Below are 26,077 nucleotides of genomic sequence, written 5' to 3'. Positions count from 1 at the left end.
CCCAGGTCGAATGGTCCTTAATATGCAGGTGATACTCAGAGGTCTAGCATAGCTGTTCTCCTCCCTATTTGATAAACGTGTATTAATGTATGTTTACATGCCTGTTTAAGCTGTGTCAAGCCACACAAAAAATGCAGTTAAAGCCCCAGGCCATTCCTCCTGTAGCTTTATGAGTCATTGGAGAAGTGGAAGGAGAAAGTAGCTGTGATTGTGGGTTGGAAAAGGCACCAGATCCAACCCAATACAGACCATGGCAGCTTCTGTGGCCAGGTCCCAGCATTAACAGCATCTATGTCTACCTGGTCCCCCAAAGATGGCAATTCCATTAGCTGGGCTGAAGGAAATGGCCACTTGGCTACCATGGCTCCAATAGATGATTATTCAGGTGGTTTGACTGAATGAGGTTGACATTGCCCATTCCTAAATCACCTTCGCTAAGCAGATGGGCCAACTTGCCATGTATTCACCATAGCTCCTACAGAGGCGCATTTCACTACAGTGTCTTCAAGAGAGGAGTATTAGTTTGCCTTTGATGAACCAGGCTATGGGTTCAAGGCAAGACATTTATTAACTTTTCCGTGGTTTCAGTGTAAAATGGCCTCCCCAGACACATGCACTCAAGAACTCTAACAATACACGCATCCTTGAGTTGGTAATATATCGGGGTACCCCTCAGCTTAAGAGCAGTCAGAGGTATACCCCAGATGAAGGTTTTCCTTCACGGTAGGCAACATTGCCGCAGCTATCGCAAGGATGCACCACGGTGGTCAATGGGCATCGATGCCCGGTTATCTCAAGGATGCACGTGTCACTGTGGTCAGTAGGCAACAATCCACCTCCTATCTCAAGGATGCATGTGTCATTGTTGTCAGTAAGCGACAGTGCCCTAGTCACCACAAGGATACATGTGTCACTGTGGTCCATAGGCAACAATGCCCCGGCTGTCACAAGGATGCATGTGTCACTGTTGTCTGTAGGCAATAATGCGCCAGCATTCACAAGGATGCATGTGTCACGGTGGTCAATGGGCAATGATGCCTGGTTATCTCAAGGATGCATGTGTCACTGTTGTCAGTAGGCGACAGTGCCGCAGCTATCGCAAGGATGCATGTGTCACTGTGTTCCATAGGCAACAATGCCCCGCGTATATCAAGGATGCATGTGTCAGTAGGCCACAATACCCCAGCTATTGCTAAGATGCATGTGTCACTGTAATCAGTAAGCATCAGTCTCCCAGTTATTGGAAGGATGCATGTGTCACTGTGGCCAGGTTGGCAACAATGCCCTGACTATCGCAAGGATGCGGGTGCTATTGTGGTCATTCGGCAACAATGCCCCAGCTATCAGAAGAATGAATGTGTCACTGTGGGCAGTTGGCAACAATCCCACGGCTTTCACAAGGATGCTTGTATCACTGTGGTTAGTGGGCAAATATTTTTCAGTTATCCCAAGGATGCATGTGTCACTGTGGTCAGTAGACAGCAATGCCCCGGCTCTTGCGAGGATGCATGTGTCACTGTGTCAGTAGACAACAATGCCCCAGCTATCGGAAGGATGCATGTGTCCCTGTGGGCAATTGGCAACAATCCCTCGGCTTTCTCAAGTATGCATGTATCACTCTGGTTAGTCAGCAAACATTTTTTAGTTATCTGAAGGATGCATGTGTCACAGTGGTCAGTAGGCAACAATGCCTCGGCTATCGCAAGGAAGCATGTGTCACTGTGTGATTAGGCGACAATGCCCCAGCTATCAGAAGGATGCATATGTCACTGTTCTCTGTAGGCAATAATGCACCGGCATTCGCAAGGATGCATGTGTCACTGTTGTCAGTAGGCAATAATGCCCTGACTATCGCAAGGATGCGGGTGCTACTGTGTTCATTAGGTAAAAATGCCCCGGCTGTCGCAAGGATGCATGTGTCACTGTGTGATTAGGCGACAATGCCCCAACTATCAGAAGAATGCATTTGTCACGGTGGTCAGTAGGCGACAATGCCCCATGTATCGCAAGGATGCATGCGTCACTGTGGTCTGTAGACGACAATGCCCCATGTATCGCAAGGATGCATGCGTCACTGTGGTCAGTAGACAACAATGTCCCAGCTATCGGAAGGATGCATGTGTCACTGTGGTCAGTAGACGACAATGCCCCATGTATCGCAAGGATGCATGTGTCACTGTGGTCAGTAGACAACACTACCCCAGCTATCGGAAGAATGCATGTGTCACTGTGGTCAGTAGGCGACAATGTCCCATGTATTGCAAGGATGCATGCGTCACTGTGGTGCAGCTCCCCGCCTGTAAGGTGACCCATAACCTTAAAGCAGGGCTAGCGTCAGGGATCTCTTGCATCTTGAAGCCAAATTGCGAAATATGCACCAGTGCATAGCCCTTACACCCAAAAATTAGCTCCAACCCTTTTAAAACAAACTTTTGTGCTAACTGATCAGCAAAAAATACAAACATGTTGCTCCAATCACTCAGTGAACTTGTCGGTGCACATAGGCGTGCCCACGGGCATTATCGCTGGTAGCTTCGGGCTGGTGGATTACTTGTGCCAAACAAACCAAGGGAGGGAAAAAGCGCTCTGAATGCCCGCCTCCCATCCAGTGCCCAGGGTACACCCCCCAAAACAGTGTTTGAGATCACGTCAACTTCAGGTGCAAGATGCTGACACTTTGAGGGCTTCCGTTTATGAAACTGATGTCATTCCCTGTAAGTAAAAGGCCCTAATTGCGTTTCAACAGATCCTGCTGCCTTTTCTCCCGCCACATGAAACGCTCCCCTCTTAAGGAGGCACGGGCCGCGAGCATCATGAATATTGGATTTAAATCTATTCAAGAAAAAGCCCTGTCTTCTGTGGGCATTTCGATCTGTTAAAAGGGAAATTAGTCATCTAATGTAGAGGGTGAGGAGTGCAGGAATCAGCCACGGGCCCAGGTGTCGGCTCTCCAGGGGCACTTTACAAAGCTGCTCTCCCCCCCACCCCCCGCTACCTCCCCGTGTTTGATGTGCTAACATTAAGCCCCGGCACAAGCTCTGGGCTGTGCAGAGCTTGTGTGATTATAAGTACATGCACCACATCAGAGCACGCACAGATTCAGTACACGTACCCGAACAGAGAGTCCATATACACAGACATGCTGCACATATAGAGGCACACAATCACAGCCCGCGAGATGAGAAAGACATACAGTGCGCATTCAGACATACAGAAAACATCCACACGGACAAAGGCTGTGCACAGATATACGCGTGCAGGTGCAGCCACAAATAGGCTTACTACTCACTGTCAAATACACTGTTCACAGCAGTGTAACAGCTGAGCGTGTTGCTGCACCAGCTGCAAAGATGTGTGTGTTTCCTCCACTCCTTCAATTTACAATTCCTGCTGCATGGCTCGGCCTTTCACCCCTACGACGTTAGTATGAGCACTCTCGAGACCGGCGATAGCCACACTATTTGGCAGCAATTGTGCTGTTGTGCAGTGTGCTTAAAAAAAGCGGAATCCTAGCGTCATGTTTATGCACATGCGCAAGGCTTACATACGAGCGCCTGGGGACCAATTCCGTTGGTGACGGTGCGCTATATAAGTACCTTTAACACAACATAACATATAGGCACACTAAAGTAGGCATACAAGATGCGAGTAGCTGGGCCGTGTCCGGGGAGTGGCCTGGGGTGGCTCTGTGCTACCCCTGTAATCTGATTGGCCACCTCATGAAACTAAACTATGATCATTATGTGTGTTTGCGCGCTGGTACGTCATGCCACCCCTGCATAAGTCAGTGTCCCACTTGGGCCAACCCAGTCAAAAGAGTCTGGACACGCCACTGGTGAGAAGCCAAACACATCTAAGGGCAGGCTACAAACGAATGACCCATACACTCATAAAGACTGTGAAATTGGCGGCGTGGAGTAATTATTATGAATCAGTATTTTGTTGGGGTTCATACTATCTTCAGCCCCAGCACTCAGCAGATTCAGAGTTTGGGACCTTTGCCCTGGCACATTCATTATTACTATTTTTTGTTAATTAACATTGTACTGAGCGCAACACATTAATATAAAAAAATACAACAAAAAAATCATTATTCAAGGTATTTTTCCATGACAATCTTTGCTCGGTTTATGTGTGCCACGAAGCGACTTCAAGAGCACAGCACAACACTGCAAGCTGAATCGCCCCTGAACACATCCACGCAGAACTAAAGTGCTTTTTTTATTCCTTTTTTTTTACCTTTTAGGGGCCTGATTTACACAAATGTTTTCAATGATTTTTGTAAATCAGGCCCTAGGTGTATTTATAGCACGCCCTATAGTGTTCACTGGTTTTGCGCACTCTCACTTTGGGCAGATACGTGGGAGGAGGCACAGAGAGTTGAGGCGAATTTCCCAGGTACACTTTCCTGTGATGATGGTAGGGCGAAGCTGGGATTCGAACCCAGGGCTCTCGGTTCGAAATTCTACACCTTCTCGTACAACTGACAGAAAATGTAATTGCCAGGGTAAGTCAACTCAATATCAGCCCTCCAACCCAAATATATGTGCAGTGCATTGGGTCAGCATCATCGACGGTACTTTCCTTGTTAAGCTGAGGACAGGAGGCCTGCCGCATATCCTTCAGCTATTTCCGTTCTCTTGAAATCTTGAGCCATAGAGACGCTTTCCCACCAACCATTTTTCTGACTTTTCTGGCGAGAACCATGGCTCACACCTGCCGTCTATACACATGTACAAATGCTTCAGTTTCTGGTGAGCTACATATAAAGGCCTATTAGTGCGGTCCTTATGGAGCAATCCTGAAGTCTATGATACCTTCGCCACCTTCAGACTGATGGCATTCACGACGTGATGGCCAAATTCCGGGCATTGAACTAGAAAATAGCTCAAGTGATTGCTTGAAAGTGATGAAAGATACACTTTAAACAAGTCATTCACGAGGCAGAGAAACTGATGACATTTCTGATGCATTGGAGATAGGGAGAAAGCATATCCATGTAGATAAATAGTTGAAGGTCGGCGGAGGTGGACTCTGCTAGCCAGCTGAGGATTCAAGACACCCGTTTGGAGAGAACTGCTCTGTTACCTTTGGGTCTGGCCTACCCAGCCTGTCAAAGTTGCCCTCAGATGATGGCTCCGTGTGAATTGCCAGTGGATGCCTAGGTCAGCCACTCTCAGTGGTGACAGCTGCTTGTTCACCAGAGCCCGGTGATGTGTTCTGTACACATGGCTTGTGGGGAAAATGAGCATTTCATAATAATGCCCATGGTGAGATATCAGAGTGTGTAAATCGTAAGCTTCTCAAGCGGAGCAGGGATAATGATAATGATAATGATGTGTTATTTATATAGCGCCTTAATCCAAAGAGCTTTATAGAGCACATATCTATATAAAATATCACCCAACCGAAATTGGTACTCATTTATCGACCTAGGAAGGATGAAAGGCTGAGTTGGCCTTGCCGGTATCCGAACCTGCGACCTGATCAGATCGCAGCAGCGAGCGCTCAACCCACTGAGCTATCTTACCGGCTATGATGTCCTTACCTGATCCCTGCAGCAGAAAGCAAGAGGGGAATGGAAGCAGGAATTATGAACGGTCCTTGGGAGGGAGCTGGTTGGATCCCAGAAACGCGACAAGGATTTGAGAATAAAGGAGTCGGTTTTCCAGGAATTTGGTGTCAGAAGGGAACGAGACAAGCTTCAGAGGCAAATCAATGGCACGCCGAGGAGAGGCAAGTTGCCAGTGTACAAGGAAACAGCATCAAGAGTGAAATGCACATCAATAATCTGACATGGCTTCTGATCAGTTGTTTTGTCCAAAAAGAAATTAGTTCCTCATCAACACTCAACTGTGGATCGAGATCTAAGGAGACAGTTTGCACATCATCTAAATATATATATATATATCCAAGAAATCCAAACCAATCAAAGCGCAGGATGGACATTGTTCTAATCCATCAATACAATCATCTCATGTGCTCTATACTCGAAAGGTACTCTGAGCAAGAGGCATGATCTTGCAGTATTAACCTAGGTCATAGATGTCAAGAAGCGGCCTGTGACTGGGTCATGCTCTTTCATACACATTTCCAGGTGATGTACATGTTCTTTCCCCGCACAGCCGTGGCCTGTGTGCTTTCCTGAGTACCTGCAACATTCCCAAGTCCACCTTGCCTGCCTCAGTGCATAGACTTCCCAACTTGCTGGCTCAAAGACTTGTTTCACGCACAGTCTGGCCTTCAATATTCCCTAACACCATGTGACTGGGTTTAAGCTGCAAATTTCCCATAGTACCGTCATGCCTGAAGAGAGACTATAAGTACCACAAATGGATGCGATCTGTGGTGAGACTTGCAATACCATGCCAAATATGAAATTGAAAGGACATGCCCTGTGTCTCACAGTTTGGTCAGGTGTGGAAGGGAGGGTTAGAATCCACGTCGCCTGGATCCTACGTTAGCATGATAGCTACTGAGCCATGCCTCCTATTTTATTCTGATAAAGGAGCATATGTGGCTTCACATTTGCCCCTCCCCACCTCTCCCGTCTGGTACCTTTCTGAAATGAATGCAATCTGATGGAGGCGCACAGATATATCAGATCTTACCAAACCCAAGAGATCTCATACGTATTACTGGTGTCACACTCCTTCTCACCTCACTAGTCTCACAAACTGCAACACTCTCCATTGTAATTGTAATGCCCTAAAATCAGCTCATTTAATTGAATGTGTTCATTGATGGGGTGCTTTGCACTCCTTCATCACTTCTGTCACAGACCTGAAGGGAGTCTCACTTATGTACAAATTACAAAAAATAAAACATATAATATATGTACACAAACATATTATACAAACACACACTCACACAGACACACACACACACGTGTATTTCTAATTAATTCTCTCATTCCAAGAAATATGTAAAAGCCAATAAAAGTAAATGCTGAAATAGTCCATTAAAAGACATGAAAAATAGATAACAATGTGCCTTTCAAATAAAAATAATAAAACATCATGACATGCTATACTTCAGATGTATCAATATGGGATAGAACAAAACAATTCAGAAAGAACTAGTGGTCAAGGAGTTGTACTTTAAGGAAAAGTCAATATGGAGATATTTGTGTTCAGGCTTCTTTTGGAAAGCGTACAGCTTTGGTATGAGTTGACCCTCCAAGGCCAGGGAATTTCATAACTGAGGAACATCACAAATAACCCTTGATTACAACATTTTGGAATGTCCATCTTGTCTTAAGTTTTGTATCTCTGGGGCCTCCTCCTGAGACAGGATGAGTGCCTTGAAGGTGGCGCAGTACAGTTAACATTCAATTCAGTAGTGCAGTTGGAACCAATAAAAGTGACATAAAAAGGGTTAGGCGTGATCAACTCTGCTCACCCCCGCCACCAAGTGTGCAGGGCAATGGAACATAACTTGGAGAGGAGTCTATGAGGCAGCAGAAAGACCAGTTAGGAGAGCTCCTCCACCTGCCACTTTGAAAAGATCAGATCCCTCGTCATTGGATCTAAGCTCCAGTGGAAGGAGGAGTTCAATTCTTCCTCTAAGAAGAATTGATAAGTGCAGGAACGTAACCGTTTAGAAAAGTGCTGGGAAAGTTAGAACGCAGTCAATCCTGAAAGCTAAAGAATACATCAAACGAGAGAAGAGTATGATCGATGCTCGGGGACAGTGGCAAAGAACGTCTGCATTGAAACTGAAGAGTAGAAGAAGGAAGGGAGATCTGCTTTATGCTTTAGAGATTTAGTGTTAGAACACCAATTGACATCTGGTCGATTTGACATAGACAATGGAGCAAGTGGTTCATAACAGTAAATTACACCTTTAGATTGAGTTCTACCCTACCAGATCCCCCACTGGCACCAAGTAGATCTTAAAGAACTGCAGGGTTTATATGTCTGTATTGATCTGTTTACCCATTTATATAGTGTCTTATGCCCATAGGCAAACAGGCGCTTAGAAACAATAAGACCAACAGATCAAAAACGACAAAAACACACACAAAACATAAATAAAATATGAGAAGAAAGAATTACTTAAAAAACTGGCATCGAACTGATAAAGAAGACAAGGCCGGCAAATAAAAGTAAAACACTAGAATATCTCAATCTAATTTACACCACCCTGATAAAACTCAAAAAAGGAGTAAAAACGACTTAATCAAAATAAAACCCACACAATTTAATCCAACACAATTCTTAAATCACAGTCTAATTATGTACTTTTCAAGTGCCTGCAAGTGCGCAAGAACATAGGAAGGTTACTTCTGCCGCAACCCACGATGATACAGTCTTTGTTTCCAAAAGAGCACCAATCGTCCATCTGTACCCTGAACAAATCTTTCAGGTCAGTATCTCTTAGCGTCCTCTTCCCAACCTTTGGATGTAACTGAGCCAAGACATTGTTCCTAAGTGCTTCTCTTGGTTCACTGTTAAGGGTTTATTCCACATTAGTAATAATTGAGTTCTTCATATCCTGAATAAGATCTCAGAGTTTTTGATTAGCTACTTGTGGCATTTGCCTTGTCCTAAGGCAAAGATCCCTTGGTTTAACTTGTGATGTGGGAGAGCTTTACTTCAAACTATCAGATTCTTTAATCCCAGGACGATGCTGTGCTTGACCCAGTGGAGCTCCAGCCACTAATGATTACGTTGATGCCAAAGGGACCTGGACTGGGGAAGCACAGCTATTTGCCACTCCAATCTTGATCTCATCTTAAGCAACAGGTTTACTTCCAATTACTTTGGCGATAGTAGAGCCACAGCTTATAATTGCCGTAGTCGGCATGTCTATTCAGAAGCCGAAAAAGTCAATAAGGGCTTCAAACACAAGTAGCACACTTCAGTCTACCAAATGTGCTTGCAAGTTTGCAGGTTATCAAGCAAATAGCAAGGCACATAAGAGATGCATAGCAGGTTTAACTTGCCACCTGCCTAATCATATTGCTACTTTGACTCAGTGCTCGGTAGCCCACAGCCATCACTTGGAACTCGGAACACCAAACAGAAATAATAACTCACTGAGCCAACCTGGCAAAGATGGAAAGCCACCAAGCCAGAGGTACCTCCCACAGCCCAAAATACCACCACGCCAGGTGATATGGCCCCACTGGCCAAGAGCCTAAGAGCACAGGCACAAGAAACACCTTGAACAACAACTCGAAAACTAGAGGCACAAACAGAGCATCGGGGAAGAGCGAAGAGAAACCCTCCAGGGAGCTGAACTACCAACAGGCTGACAAGCTGCTCTGCAGTGCACACAGCAACCAACATGCGCGTCCCGCTGCCGATTCTGTCAATGCCTTCAGGATTGCTTCTTGTTGAACATTTCTAGGCCGAAAATCAAAGAGCAGAGCTGCTCTATGACATGACTTCCAATCCCCATGTGTGTGGATGATATGTGTAAAAGACTCCCATCGTCAACTGGTTCGAAGGCCACAGAGAGCCCGAAAAGGATGAGCAGGCAAACACCATCTACTGTACGTGCATAGCATCATCTACGATTTGAATGGTAGCAGTCTACGTGCTATGTTCAGAATGGGAGTTAGAGTTTTAGTGAGTTGAGGGATACGATTGAAGCTTCACTACAACACAATTCATGACACATATAAGTGAGGTCAGATTTAAAGGTCCAGTACCAACCTCTTCAAGAGTGACAGGACCTGGACATTTATATACAATGAAGGGAACATCCCCCATGATAAAGAAGCCTCTATTAAAGGAAGCGATTAAAAAAGTAGGAAGGGATCGATTTAATAATAGTTAATTCCTAGCATTACTTGCGTCCCATATTTCCATGGAATTTTCACCATTGGGCAAAGTGATGGCCTCACAATCATCAGAAGTATCAAATGTGTCAAATAAGTGGTCTTGCCTAATTTGTGACCTCTCACTCCTTATCTGCGCTATGTGCTGCATCTAAGTGATCATACAACACCCCAACATAGGCCTCAAAGACATTCAAAGAATCCCACATGTTGTAAATTACATCTCACCCTCAAGATCTGGTTAATACCCACACCTATCTTCATCACAAAGACCATCTAATTGAGGTGTTCCGCAGGGTGCATGTCTCTGTGAGGGCACTCTTTAATATCTATTTGCATCCTTTATGTAACATCCTGACAAAGTTGGGGACAGATTTACAAACTATGCTGATTACACTCAGCTGTTTATAGAACTGAGCGGAGACAACGCTGAGGACAGTAAAGAAATCCAGAGTATATATCAAATAAAAACTGGATGACAACCAACTGGCTTTGTCTCAACAGTGCTAAAACTGAATTAATGGTGTTCAGATCCTTCCAAGCTAGGACGAGATTGGGCTTTGAATATTCTATATGATTGATGGCCACTGCATCAGGACTTTGGACAAAGTTAAAACCCTGGGAGTGATTGTCGACCAGTCTCTGGGAACAGAGACACATGTGGACGACGTCACAAAGAAAACCCAATATCACCTGAGGTTGCTCAGATTGGTAAAACCATACGTCACAAGTAGGAATTGTGAAACCCTGGTCAGAGCAAGTATAATATCCCACATTGACTATTGCAATGCTGTTTTAGGCGGAGCAAGTAAGAATAGTATACAAAAGCTCCAAACCTTGCAAAATGATGCGGTTTGCATTGTTAAAAATGTTCCAAAAAGAGACCATATAACTCTAGCCAGGAGAGAACTGCACTGGCTGCCTGTCGATCCAGAATTAAATTTAAAATCCTTACTTTGACGCATAAATGCCTGTTTGGATCCGCACCAAATGACCTAAAAGACTGCCTTACCCAGCAAACGCAGGGAAGATCCACGAGATCTAGTAATACCTACTGCCTTTTTTGTCCTATGGTTAAAAGAACATGTGGCAAGGGCCTGTCTTTCCCGGTTATAGCTACACTCGCCTGGAAAGATCTCCTCGTCGAGATGTTTACAGAGAACAGTCTCCCCATTTTCCGTAAACGGCTCAAGATGTTACTGTTTAATTAGACCCCCTGCCGAATAATGATCTAGACTTGGCTCAGTTGATTTACTATTCATTTGCTGCTTGCTTTTCCGTTGTGTGTTATGTTGTTATCAGTTTTTTCTGTCTCGTGTTCTGTGTGCACTCTGATGCCTACGGGCTGCGGCACGTTATAAGCATGAAACATAAACATAAACACCAGTGGCCTTATTAAATTCAACAAATTCCTACTCATTCCTAATTACTGGCCTTGCATACTTTAGTGAAATCTGACTTGTTGCAACACCACTGACCTCATACACTTCAGTAAAATCTCCCTTTTCCCCACATCAAACTCTTCACACACTTTAACACAGTGTCATTAATTTACCTCGTCACTGGGCTCCTACACTTGAATTAAGTCCTATTTGTTCATCACATCAGTGGCCTCACACACTTGAATGGAGACCTGTTCATTCCTCACATCACTGGTCTCCTACTCTTCAATGGAGTCCTGTTCATTCCTCCCGTCATTGATCTCCTACACTTGAATGGAGAACTCTTAATTCCTCACGTCGTTTGTCTCCTAAACTTGAATGGACCCCTAGTCATTCTTCACAGACCTGGCCTTATACACTTGAATGGAAACCTGTTAATTCCTTACATCACTGGTCTCCTACACTTGAATGGAGACCTGTTCATTCCTCACATCACTGGTCTCCTACACTTGAATGAAATCCTATTAGTTCATCACATTAGTGGCCTCACACACTTGAACGGAGGACCTGTTTATTCCTCATGTGACTGGCCTACACTTCAATGGAATCCTATTAATTCATCGCATCAGTGGTCTCCTAAACTTGAATGGAGACCTGTTCATTCCTCACGTCTCTCGTCATTTACACTTGAATGGAGACCTGTTCATTCCTCAAGTCTCTGGTCTCCTACACTTGAATGAAGTCCTATTAGTTCATCACTTTAGTGGCCTCACACACTTGAATGGAGGACCTGTTTATTCCTTATGTGACTGGCCTACACTTCAATGGAATCCTATTTGTTCATCCCATCAGTGGTCTCCTACACTTGAATGGATACCTGTTCATTCTTCACGTCTCTGGTCTCCTAAACTTGAATGGAGACCTGTTCATTCCTCACGTCTCTGGTCTCTTACACTTCAATGGAAACCTGTTAATTCCTCACGTCTCTGGTCTCCTAAACTTGAATGGAGTGCTAATCGTTCATCGCGTCACTGGTCTCCTACACTTGAATGGAGTCTCACTCATTCCTAAATAAATATCTCTGTAGTGTTTAATTAAGTCTCACTGGTCCCGGATCCTGGCTTTGCACACTTTAGTTGAGACCCCCTTCTTTTTACAACATTGACCATGCTATATAGGCTTATTATCGCCTTGCATTTCATAAACACTATACACATATAGTTATATTTTTTGCAAATGCCCAATTATGATCGCACAGTGTTGGACCGAAAGCAGGGGGAGAGGTCACCCGTAGGGCATGGAGGAATGGTAATACCTTGGGCTGCAAGGTAGATTTGAAAAGAGTTCATAGAGGTAAGTTTAAAGGATAAAACATGCAACAAAACAGCATCCTTTGGAGAAATGCCCGACCACCCGGTGGGCTGATCGGCGACAGAAGAGAGTAGAACATTTTACAATCCCTGCCATCGAATCACATGCAGCAAATGGCAGATTCAGAAGCAACCCTTTTCAGTGTGTGTGCCTATGTATGCCCCCCAATCAGAAAATGTACTAGATTAGGGCAAGCTCGAGGAGATGTCTCGATCAGGGTCAGTCATTTTTATCTTTTTCCTTTTGTTAGCCTTAGTTAACAGGAAACTTGAGAATGGGAGATTTTCAGGGAGTAGAGGCTTATCAGAAGGCACCAGCCAACCTGCTTACCGGCTGTCAAACACAAGCCCTATTGGTCATTCTTTGAGATCTACCGTTTTTGCTGCCTACTCTGAGAAAGTCCAAACACGCCTATTCTGGGAGAACCTCCGCTGAGCTAGTGTGGGACCACCTTGTCCGCTCTAGTCATTCCGCAGACACCATTGGCTGTTGTGTAGCACTTTGTGCCTGGAACTGACGGGTATGCAAGGTCTATACCTCAAACCATCCACCCAGCATTCTACCACACAGAAGATGCTGGAAGTCCTAGAATGGTTTGTGTTCTTTTTTGTTGTTGTTTGAAGCATGATATTCTTGGGGTGGTTTGCTGTGTAAATCGACAACAAAGTGAGCACTTCTACTGCAAGCAAATCCAGGCGTGGTTCATTGTTGGGCTGAAACCTGCATCTGTGTCGGGAAGTCGGTAAAAAAAAAGCTTGAACAAAGACATTCCAATCTGAAAGTAGATACCATCACATATGACTTCCTAAATTATATCGCATCACTAAAATCAGTGTTATCAGTCTCAAATGTCTGCATCCTGCTCTGTCAGGGGATCCAAAGGTCAATGTCTTTAAGTCATTGTTGCTTAGACAAAGTGGCACAGGCTAGTGGTGTGTGCTCTCATCATCAGTGCCACTTTCGTCAATGGTGCTTGTACTCATGAAATGCAGTAGCATCAGAGGCCAAGGGTGCCTGTATCTAACACTGGCTTCTCCAGAAAGACGTGAGCAAAAAAGAAGGTTGATGGCTCGAAGGCTTTGAATTAATCATAGCAATGTATAGAGGGAAAGGGAGGCACTAGCTTGTAAATATTCTCAATGGACAATGTCAATGGATGTTCAGAGAACAATAATAAAGATTTTGTTAGGATAATTTCAGGTGCAAAAGGGAGAATGTCTCAAGGCCACTTGAGACAGGAAAGGACTTTAGAAAAAGAAACCGAATGTTACCATACGGTAGCCCTGTTATGCACTCCTTGGGGGATCTGTAGTCCCAAGTAGACTCAAGTGGTCTATGATCTGGGTCACCTCAGAAGGCCCAGCGTAGACCAATGTGGTATACAGTTGTACTCAATGGAGAATTAAATCATATTCAAGATAGCATATTTAACTGATGAAAGGTCGTTAAACCTGTTCATAATTAACAAAGGATCTGGCGTCACCGAACAATTCCAAAGTTCAATTGTTGTAAAGAAGAGGTAAAAACTTTACCTCATCAAGAGTGGAGAAACAACTACAAAATACAGTAAGGTTGCAAGAGAATAGGGTTCCATGTGTGGGAACCTAGTGTAAGCAGTACAGTTTGTTGAACAGTACATCAAGATATGGTAACACATATCACAACATATTGAGTTACAAACAGCAAAGACTTGTGTTTACAACATTCACACAAGTTGTGTGGTTATTCAGCACTAGTTTGAGCCAGATCATAGACCACTTGAGTCTACTTGGGACTACAGGTCCCCCAAGGAGTGCATAATAGGGCTAACGTATGGCAACATTCGGTTGTGTTTTCTTTTGAATTAATCATAACCACTGGCACTGCCGGACAACCCTCCAGATCATCATTTTTCAGCCTGCCAAGATATTACAGAAGGAGAAAGACCATATGGAATTGAGGCCTACTCATTTTGCTTTGCTTTGCTTTAGACTCTCCATAGAGTTGATTAATTTCCAAGAGTACATAGAGAGGCCTAAAGATCCCCAGAGGTTCACAGCGGTTTCGGATGACACCAAACTGACCCTTCATTCACTGCACCCCTCTCACCAGTTTAGTCTAAGATGGAGAGCGACCCAGAAGCTGCTCACCCGATAGACACACGTCAAGCATGGAAGGCAATAGAAAACAAAGTCCAAGAGGGGGTAGTGTGTTGACTGCATCGTTCCGGCATAGGTCACCATTGATTACAATTTAGTGCACCGGCATCACTTTGGAAATACCTGTATGGTTTCCAAGGCCAGAGACTGCATTTTGCAAGAGCATCGAATTTACGATAGTTCGGCAATGCTACCAGAGCGCACGTATTTGTACAAACTGCAAAAGTACAAGGGTGAGCCTCTTGCATGCATTGATTTTTATATCTCTGGCTTAGGCATTTTATAAAGACTTGTCAATGACATCCCCCAGTGAGGACCAGATCCAGGGGCCCTAAATGAAATTGAGTCTATTTGTTGAGCCCGCTGCAGAACATGTGCAAAATTGAAGGAGGAGAGACTATGTACAACTACACAGTGTAATGACTAAATAGTTTCGAATTAAACCCTGTGCCCCTATGGTAGCAACAGGTTATCTAACCTTCCAGCAATTTACAATGGTCAAGAAATAAAAGAAACACACATCATTGTGACCAGTTACTGTTTTCCTAATGGCCCTTGATCCCAGCTATTTCTTACCAGAGTGCCCCTGGTAAATGCGAATTGCAGGTTGTCTGTCCTACAATATCTTATTTCCTCTAAAGCAAGCTCTACTGTCTGGTCAATAAATAGGAATATAGGGCAGGAGGGAATGACCCGTATCAACACTTAAAAATATCAGCCGTTCCGAGAGCTGTCAGTGTTGACCAATTACAAAGATAGGCACCCTGTTGAGCGAGAAGTGTCAGGGTATTGACCCAATAATGTGTAATGTGTAGTACAAGAACTGACTCATCGGACGGCTAGGAGCTCTACCAAGAAGTGCCGTAACAAATGCCCTAAAGGAATATCAGCTCTACTGAGAAGTGCTTGTATTCTTCCAATAAAAGAAAAGGAGTCCAGCTGAGCAATGTCCATACTAATCAATTAATAATAGCCATGCTCAATAGTGCGTGTACCGCTCCACTAAAAGTATAGGAGTTCTGCTGCGAAACAGAGCTACTTATCCATTAAAAGTGTATCAGCTTTGCCAAGAAGTGCTAGTACTGGTCCAATAAAAGAAAAGGAGTCCAGCTGAGAAAGATCCATACTGATCAATTACAAGAATACCGGCAATGCTGAACAGCGCTGGTACCACTCCACTAAAAGCATATGAGTTCTGCTGAGAAACAGAGCTACTTATCCATTAAAAGAGTATCAGGTATGGCTAGAAGTGCTAGTACCAGCCCAATAAAAGAAAAGGAGTCCAGCTAAGAAAGCTCTATACCGATCAATTACAAGAATACCGGCAATGCTGAATAGCGCTGGTACCACTCCACTAAAAGCATATGAGTTCTGCTGAGAAACAGAGCTACTTATCCATTAAAAGAGTATCCGGTATGGCTAGAAGTGCTAGTACCGGCCCTATAAAAGAAAAGGAGTCCAGATGAGAAAGCTCCATATCGATCAATTACAAGAATACTAGCAATGCTGGATAGCGCTGGTACCACTCCACTAAAAGCATAGGAGCTCGGCTGAGAAACAGAGCTACTTGTTCATTAAAAGAGTATCCGGTATGGCTAGAAGTGCTAGTACCGGCCCTATAAAAGAAAAGGAGTCCAGATGAGAAAGCTCCATATCGATCAATTACAAGAATACTAGCAATGCTGGATAGCGCTGGTACCACTCCACTAAAAGCATAGGAGCTCGGCTGAGAAACAGAGCTACTTGTTCATTAAAAGAGTATGAGCTATGCCTAGAAGTGCTAGTACCGGCCCTATAAAAGAAAAGGAGTCCAGATGAGAAATCTCTATACTGATCAATTACAAGAATACTAGCCATGGTGAATAGCGCTGGTACCACTCCACTAAACGCATAGGAGTCCTGCTGAGAACCAGGGCTACTTACCCATTAAATGGATAGCCCTTGTACAGAAAAGTGCTGCTACTGCCCACACAAGGAGGACGGCGTGCAGGCGTAGCATGCATGCAACACTCGTCCATTTTCAGTACTGACTAGTGTGGGCCTCAGTAAGTGCAGGTTGAGGCCCTGACCACACAACTTTACACAGACTGCTCTCAGGTTGAGCCCCTGCACTCTCCTGGTTCTTCAGTAAAAGTGCTCCAGGGAAACTGTAAGTGATGGGCAAAGAAGCGTGAAATCCAACTTATGCAGCTTACTCTTCTCTCTAAAGTGCTACACGGATGAATAGAATGGGCCCAGGTACGAGTATTACTGGTTCTGCATGACCTGCCACTGCTCTCAGGTTTCCTTCTATGATTTTGTCCTTTTTTCTTTTGAAAACCTGTGAAAATTAAAAGCTACAAAGCTAACCTTTCTCTGGTGATGGGTTTGGTTCTTTCTGTGATTGCACTGTGTTCTATAGCCGTAGCTATCATTTCTTGCTTTGGTTTGCTTTCTGTCCGGAGCCCGGATGCTCCTGTTTCCGTCGCTTCCGCTCTGCTGTGGCCTCTGTTCCTGCCCCTCCCTGTCATGCTGGCTTGCTTTCTGTTGCATGCGACCACAGTCTGTGATGCTGATGCTGTCTTTTCCTCTGTAAGTGTGATGCCATCTTCAAATCATGCCCTGCCATTCTCATTTTGTGTATACCTGTATGTTTCATGTCTGACAACTGAACTGTATGGATATTTTCTTACACCTGGTCAATTTGAGAAAGCGGGAGGGGTTTGTGGGGGTTGACTTATGATGTTTGTATTGTACCGCCTGGTGAGGTGATTTCTGGTTAGATTCATCCTTTGCTCAACTGAGGACAATGAGCCGGTCCGAGACAGGCATATTTGCTAGTATTGGTTGGCCCCTTGCATGGGTGTAATTTTAGGGGGGGGCAGGGGTGTTTGTCCCACCCCAACTTTCATCGCACACCATTCTGTCCCCATTCATTTGGCTGGGGCACCTTTTCTTCAGATGTCATGTCCCCCCCCCCAACATTTTCAGCAAATGTACTCCACTGGTTCCTTGTATACTGCTGGCATGGGTTCACGGCTCTTATTCAGCACGCATCTGACAGTGATTGCTGAAGGTAAGTGTCAAGTGGAAGCGCGCCCTGGTTGGAGGACGTGACCATCAATTGAGTAAAGGGGTGACCGATGCAGTACGAAACACCACGGAGGGATTTTACCTAGGAGAGAACCGAATCCCTTCACCTGCAGAAGTATAGACAGTAAGGGCAATTGTCCCTTACCAATAAGGAGGCCATGATCACTAGACCTATAGCCTAACCCGAACATTTACCCGAAGCCTGGTTACTGGATAAAACACGGAGCACGGATGCATTTTGCAAATGCACAAACAGCTTTTCCATATGCACAATTGACTTAACGCTAGTGCAAGGACTTGCACTAGAGTTAATTGGAATTGCGCACCATGAACAGTTTTTGTGCCTGCACAACATGCTTTTTGCACACCACACCATGTTGGTAATGTAGTCCAGGCAGCCCGACAAAGAAGCGATGTTGGAGAAGAGGTTGAATAGGAGAAATGGGGTGTGTCTGGCATGGTGATCAGGTGATGACTTCAGTGTGATGTGGACTTTGGAAATGGTGTCTGGCAACACCAACATTCAAAGAAAGGACACGTGTTGAGATATGGGAGAGAGTGGAGATGGGATCTCTACAAAGTTGCCTGCAAAGAAATGGATTTCATGCTAAATTGTGGCTCAAAGCATTCATGACCACAGTAACTGAGCACGCAAGCGTCACATTTGCCATGAGTGTGAATATTGATTGTGGGCTTAAATTGTCTTTCGTGGGCCCTCCCTAAGCACTGACATGACCATTGACTCAACTCTGAGTCTCCAACCTGAGCACCGTGCAAGGACCCTGTGTATCTAGCGCTGGCCATTCCGCTCACACTGCTCTGCACTTGAAATAAAGCACATCTGCACCCACATCCAACACACTAACACTCTCCTTCACATTCACTCTTCACTTTGACCAACAAGCAAACTACCTTCTACAGTGAGCCCCAGGTCCAGGCCCACAAATTGCTGTAAGACTTCTTCGGCAACTTCCACAGTGAGGCAACATGCACACATCGCCACAATCGCATTAATGCTTACACGCGTATCCGCACCCAGGGAATGGCTTATCCAGTTTGTTTCGTGACAGCACTTTAGCAACAACAACCACGCACTCATCTCGTTATCCCACTAACAGCCAAATCCCCTCTTACCAGATCTAAAGCACCAAGATGCCATCCCAATGGCACTAGCCACCTTATGTAAGACCGAATAACATGAATGGCAATTACCAATCAGATCGAGCAGCTAGAGCCCCCTGCTACCTCTTCTACACACAATGTGTCACTGTTTTAAGACATTTTGCTGGAAGATACTCAATAATCATAGAAATACTAATATACATTGTTTTCTGGACATTATTTCTTATGTACAAATTAGATTTATTATGTAAGACGTTTCAACACTCAGGTTGTACAAAGACAATAGAAATACAAACTGCTGACCTGTCATGGGACACACAGATATGCTGTGACCTTGAAAGAAAATGGAGTCCACACCTTCTGATATTTAATTAATGTTCTATACATTACTACCAAATCTCTCAATCTATTGAAACCCTGATTTTGAACAATGACCGCATCAATCAATCCAAAGGCCAACAAGCATAGAGAAATAATTGAGTCAGTGTTCAAGAGTGCACAGTTTGGGGGCATTAATGATGAGGATGAGGATATAGCAAACTCAAGATGACAGTTTCTTCCTTTTTGCTACTGGTTATTTTTCTCTTGTATAGGACCGTTCTAGTTGTTCTCTCTTTAAGCAACACCATGATGCCAGACGTTTGGATCCGTTGAAAACCTTTATCCGCGGCAATGGAGCGTCTCGGACTTAATTATTTCAGTACTGAAAAGAAATCGAACTTGGCCTTGTGTACCATGACTTTGCCATATTGGCAGCTAAACGTAGAGCAAGGGGCCTCTGTCGGGGCCATCTAAAGATCTTGTTCGCTATTTATTCCAGCAGCGGATCTTGGTAACCTCCAAGTAATCTAGGTGAACGATTGGCAGGGTCTAATATGCACTGGTTCCAAAGAGGTAAACCTTTAAGGGTTCCCATCAAATGCAAAGTATCTAGAACCGGGGCAGATTTATTTTAACTAAACCTGCAGTGCACTTAAAATAGCACTCGACTGCAAATGTAGAAAAAATGTCATTAAAGGCAAAATGTAGGGATCTACTAATGTGTAGTTATTGCCCTATTAGACACCTTTGAATTCTGTGTCATTCATAAACAAGAAGCTGGGATTGCAAGACAAAGGACCGTGCGGTGTTCAAGGTCTTGCTAGAGTAGTGGGAAGATAGCTGCTGACTGTCTTACATCGCTCACCTGACTGAGGGGGAGAAGAAGTTTAAGATTGAATACATTAAAATCTCTCTATCAGAAAGCACTGGGTATTAATTAAAATCTCTCTATCAGAAAGCACTGGATATTTTAACAGGGTATATTCCCCATCTGGGGGAATAGACCCGACTCCCCACTTTACCTGACGAGAACCCTCTAGTTTTCAGGATCAACCCCTCGCATGTCTTATGTTATAGAAATGTTAATCTCGTTATTTGCCAAACCACACTCATTAGGACAGTGAAGGTTTAGGGTGATGTGTTTTCTGGGGATACTCCTTGGGAATTCTGTTGATGTCCAGAGAAAGCTGGCTGAGAAGTCTCACAATGACACCATCCATCATTATTCATGTGCCATTTGCTCTGTGCCTGTTAGTTTTTCACCTGGTAGTGGGTGTTAAAAGAAAGGGACTCACCAATGTCCTTCAATGACAGATGATAAATGCTTTCATAGCAATATACATTACTTTGCTTTCATAGGATCCATTTTAGATATCAGAGGTGGATGAGAATAACAATGCAGTATGTACAGTAGTGGGGGATGTTAGTGGGAATTCCATTTTGCACTTCAGTGATAGATGTGAGGGTCATTATATTCTGCGCATCAGTGATGATAAATTCAAGGTGCATTACCTTCTGTAAGTTAGTGATGGGTGTCATGAGCGTTGCATCCCTGAACGTCAGCAATGAATATGAGTGCTAATTATCATCATGACCGCCAATCCACAGGCAGGCGGAACATATGGACAAGAGGGTCCCTTGTTGAACTGGACCAAAAGCCACAGAGTGCTGGAAAAGGATGAGCAAACAGCCACCATCTGTGGGAATGGCATCAGCTGTTACCTGAATGGCAGCAGGCTCTGAACAATGTCCAGCCAGATTGCTATTTGCTGTAGAGATAGGGGATGGGGTTGAAGCTTCAGTGCCACACAATTCATGACACTTATCAGTAAGGCCAGATTTAACGGTCGAGTGCCAATTTCTTCAAGGGCTGTAGGACCTGATCAGCTTTACGCAAGGAAGGGACAATCCCCTGCAATAAAGAAACCTCCATTTTGGGGGGCATCACATTCAGGACATCAGCCACAGGTCTGAAGGCTAATTGTATTCTGTACATAGGTGATGGGTGCAGGTTTCATTATATTCTGTTCATAAACTAAGGGTCTCAAGGACATGTTGGACCTTAATGATGATTGAGAGGGGGCCATACATACTGTACATCAATGATAGGTGTGAAGGTCATTACATTCAGGACTCTGGATATCTGGTACATTGCATTCTGTTCTTGATTGATGGGTATTTGGTACATTAGCTTCTGAATGTCAGTCATGAGGTACTTTCAACCCTGCACTTCTTTATCTCGTCCTTGGGATAACCTCCCCAGTGCCAAGGACGAGATACCTCGTCCTTGGCACTTAAGCGGTTAATGAAGTAAAAATGTTAGAAGGCTTTGCATGGTGAAATACTGAAATCACCAAAAAAGGCCTTGGCACCGGGGAGGCGGGGAAGGGAGGGTCCATGGCAGTTAAAAGGTTCATGTATGTCAGGTACACTGCATTCTGCACTTCAGTTTGGAACATGTGCAACATTACATTCTATACTGTGATGACGGATGTGAGGCATACTTTAGTGATTGATGTGTGCTACATTACATCTGTGCTTTGGGGATGGGTGTGAGATACATTATTTATGTATTATTATATTCTGTTCTTGAGTGAATATTGGCGAATTTGGAAATAATTTGCTCTGCTGGCAAACCGAAATTGGAGGTGAATTTCATTAATTGTGTTTTATAAAACATCATGTTAAGAGGACAATCAAGAATTGTTAACATTATGATTTGTCCACGGCTTTTAAGTGTAGGATAGATCTATCAACCTTTGGGTCATACGAGCAGACACATTAAAAGTGTTCATATTTTCTAATTGTAAGATTGCTACAAGGGCAGTAATCAGTTGTCCGACCTCCAGTTTCACTGTGTTGAGGCACTGGCAAGACGTCAAGCCAAACATTTGGGAGCGCAACCGTTCAATCCTTCATTTCAATTTATTTTGTAAGGTTCACTGTTCTCAGGGAATTTTAAGTTTAAGTAGATGGCTAAGGATCACTAATTAAACCTTTGTAATTTTTCGTGCAATCTTGAAACCTCTGGATCTACAGAGCAGAACTGGGGTGTTGGAAGTGCCACTTAACATATGACAAACACCAACAATATGAGCTGCCCCTTCCCAAAGCAAGAATTCATAACAACAGTCAATGGCAGCAACCAGTAGGCTTGCCCAAACACACATGCTCTCCCAGCATCTACACAGACTTAATCTAGGGGTCTGAAATCTTTGGCTCCCGAGATGTTTTCGACTACAACTCCCATAAGCCCCAGCTAACACAGTTAGTGGTGTGTGATCATGAGAGTCATAGTCCAACATATCTGGAGAGCAGCAGGTTGCATACCCCTGCCATAATCCAACAATCATGGCTTTTCCCTATGTTTGAATCATCGCATCTCAACTCCTCCTTGGACAAGGCATTGTCCTGCAAGCATTCAGAACAGCTTTCCTGAAGCCACTATTCATACAACATACAGCTGACTCCAATGACCCAGCAAGCTATGGCCCCATCTCTAACACATTCTTCACTTCTAAAGTCTTGGAAGAATCAATCTATCCACAATTCAGGGGGTTCAAGCCATCTACCTCCTACACGAATCACAGAATCCATCCAGGCAAATCAGGGGGACATAATCAACACCCTCATTCATTTTTGACATTTTAAAAAACAGCACTGTTGCTACTGTACAATTTGCACTCACCCTTCTAGGCCAGGGGTCGGCAACCTGCGGCTCTCCAGATGTTTTACACTTCAACTCCCAAGACCCTTCACCATTGACTATTGTGGCTAGAGTTGTTGGGAGTTGTAGTCCAAAACATCTGGCGAGCCAAAGTTTGCAGCCCCCTGTTCTAGTCATATCATAAGTATCCAACACTATCAGCCACAAATTCCTACTAAAAAGATGTAGCACCTCGAAGCATAGGGAACCGTGCTATGCGGATTACTTCATTCCGAAAGGACAGGACCGAGATCACAAACATGCCCCCTTTCTGATCATTTGCCTGCTTCTTCACCTGCAGGGTAACGCGAGGATCCAGCCTTTCATCACTGCTATTCAACATTTCTCCTACTAAATAAATGACACTTCCCTAGCCATCCCACACTTAAATTAACCAAAAAGAGCAATTAAAAACATCAAATCCTTATAGGACAAATTAATTTAGGAAATAGACAAGATTCTGAAGAGAAATGTATCCTGCCCTCGAAATATAACAATGCTGTGAACAACCGCTGTACCTTCTAGAAAATCCAAACTTAGAAATGGCACCAATCGGAAAACGATACAAATCTGTGACCCAGAACAACACCAACAAATGGTTCAAAGATGAACTTGCTTCCATCAAAAGGGCAGGCCGCAACCTGGAACACACATGGAGCAAAACAAGTTCTCTGAATGACAATCTAGCCTGTAAAATTCATAACACGGGAACTCTAGGACTATTGAAAGACAGTAAACCGGGACGATCAAAACTGTATCTCTGTTGCACAATGCAGGACTAAAGAAGTCTTTAAAATGTACACAGAGCTAACAAACCCACAACAAACCTTTAATTGACGCAAACCCTCAGAGGAACTCGCTAAAACAAAAAGAAAAAGCCCCAATTTAAGCCAGCCTTTATCTCCAGAAACTATTTGATAGTACAGAACCCTTAATCTGTCGACCGGCCGAAGCTTTAGGAGGTCAGTTCTGTCAGAACCGAGGATTTGGTGAATATAACTAAGAAACGTAAAGGTTCAGATGAACAACGTGACCCTTGCACAGCCACCTTGATCAATGAACTCATAGTTAATCTTGCAGAACCACAGACAGTTTTCTTAACGTGTCATTAGCTTTAGGGAACTAAGGCCTCCACTATTATAACCCCCCTAAAAGAGCACAGTGTGGACACAGAGATACCTAAAAACTACAGACTAATATCCAGCATTCCTTTCAGAGCTAAAATGCCGAAAAAGAGAACTGCCACCCAAATAGCCCATCACATTTAAGAGAATCTCCTACTTCATGAAAAACAGTCTGGTGTTCTTTCTAAAGGGACTACTCTTATTCATGAAAGTAGAAATTCTAAAACCTCCTCACAACAATATACCAACAGCCCTGGTTCTCCTTCACCTCTCAACGGTGTATGTTAAGGTCAACATCAGACACTAATAAAAAGTTTAAAAATAAAGCTATGAATAGAGGGTAATGCAATGATTTGGATCACCAAATTCCCAGACAACTACACCCCGCGGGTCAAAGTGGGGGACTTCAACACAAGCAGCTTTCTATTAAAGTGTGCTATTCTCCAAGGCTCTATCTTGTCCCCATTTCTATTTAATGTTTATATTAAACCCATAAAAAATATAATTGAACACTTCTCAAAAATGTTCCGACTTTATGCAATGACTCAACAATGGCTTAAACCTGGAACCCGATAACAACTAGCCTCGTAACACTGATCTCCTCCAAAGAATTGAGGATTGTGCCATTGATAATAATCTGTGTCTTAACGACTCCAACAAAGAGGTGATCGTTTTTGGGGGATCTGTCTCTTACAATACTACAGTTCATATGGCTCCTCATTTGGTAGGTGCCCGTAACCCCGTGAATCAGATGAAGAACCTATGCACCATTTCCAATACCACTACAACTCCAAATAGACTCTTTGACAATTCTTCTAAGGATGCTCTAGCTGTGTGACATTTGGGGCACATACTTGGTAATTCCGCAAACCATCAAGGTCACCAGAGCGCTCGTCTTCTCAAGCCTAGATTATTGAAATAGCCCCTACCTAAATAAAAATCAAACAAGTGAACTGCAACTTCTCTAAAATAAATCAACACCACTTATTCAAAGACTCAAACGCTGACACCCTATTTTACCAAGTCAGAAAGCCCTAAATTGACTCTCTATTATGAAAGCAATTACACAAAGTCAACTACCTCACCTTCCGAATCCTCAAAAACGATGCTTTTAAGTATCTTAACTAGTACATAAACCAATGTGTACCAATGAGGTTGTTAAGATCATCACAGGGTAATAACCTAACAGTAACCAGGATCAAAAGGCTGAAACATGGTGGGAAATCCCCAGCAGTGCCTGGCCTAAACTCGGAAGCAACCTCTCTTCACCCCTAAAACAGAACAAAAGCTCAAGAGTTTCAAAAGCATGGTGGCTCTGCTAACAGAATATCTAATGTACAAGTCTTCACACACATGAGACAACTAGAGTTTCTTGCTCCCTTCCCAACACTTCCTCCTCACGCTGTATCACTTACCAGCAACTACGAGCACTCCCATTTTACCACAGCACTTAGCCATTACCTCTTAAGGTAGAATGTGCCTTTTATTTGCCTTGCATAAAGGTTACCTTTCTATCACACATGTCTACCTGTTTCTAGTTTATTTTAATATCTACACCCCAGAAGACACCAGACTAAATGTAAATCATGATGCTTTTGGAAAAGCCTAACTTACATTGTGAAATCAGCCATACTAACGCAGATATACAGATCTCAGTTTCTACTTATTTAAGCAGACTATTTGGGCTTGCAGCTGCATCCCACACTGTCTCACCCTTGTTTATAAGGCACACATCTGTATTGTACCTCTGGCTTGCAATTTTCTCCCTAGTACTTAAATAAAATGTACCTGACTTCCACACTTCAACTCATCCAGAATTGTAGCCTCACACGTTTCAACTATACAAACAACACATACACATCTACAAACTCACAGGCAACTCAACATCAAATAAAGCTGGCATTGGCTCCTCAGTCATCGAAATTGATATTTGAATGATTATAAATTGACTCAAACGCAACCGAACCGAAACCTTTGAGTCACAACAATCACACTCACATAAATCTCGTACCTTGCAAAACTAGGAACCTGCCCACTACCAATTGCAACAGTCA

At 43.8% G+C, this 26,077-nt stretch overlaps 1 protein-coding gene across 13 annotated transcripts in view; it reads left to right on the top strand.

Moving 5' to 3' along the window:
* Positions 1–26,077, top strand: part of KCNMA1 (potassium calcium-activated channel subfamily M alpha 1) — a 1,925,602-nt gene that overhangs the window by 1,809,920 nt on the left and 89,605 nt on the right. For 11 of the 13 annotated variants that reach the window (XM_069610985.1, XM_069610992.1, XM_069610991.1 and 8 more), the window contains one exon: positions 16,888–16,916. The exons of the other annotated variants lie outside the window; for them this stretch is intronic. In XM_069610985.1, coding sequence (XP_069467086.1) covers positions 16,888–16,916 — 29 coding nt within the window. The remainder of the gene's footprint in view (positions 1–16,887; positions 16,917–26,077) is intronic. 13 annotated transcript variants of the gene reach the window in all.

This window comes from Ambystoma mexicanum, chromosome 8 (assembly GCF_040938575.1).
Source record: "Ambystoma mexicanum isolate Mex_15411 chromosome 8, UKY_AmexF1_1, whole genome shotgun sequence".
Classification (NCBI taxonomy): Eukaryota; Metazoa; Chordata; class Amphibia; order Caudata; family Ambystomatidae; genus Ambystoma; species Ambystoma mexicanum.
Note: the sequence above shows the minus strand (reverse complement) of the source record. Positions and strands in the feature narration are given on the sequence as shown.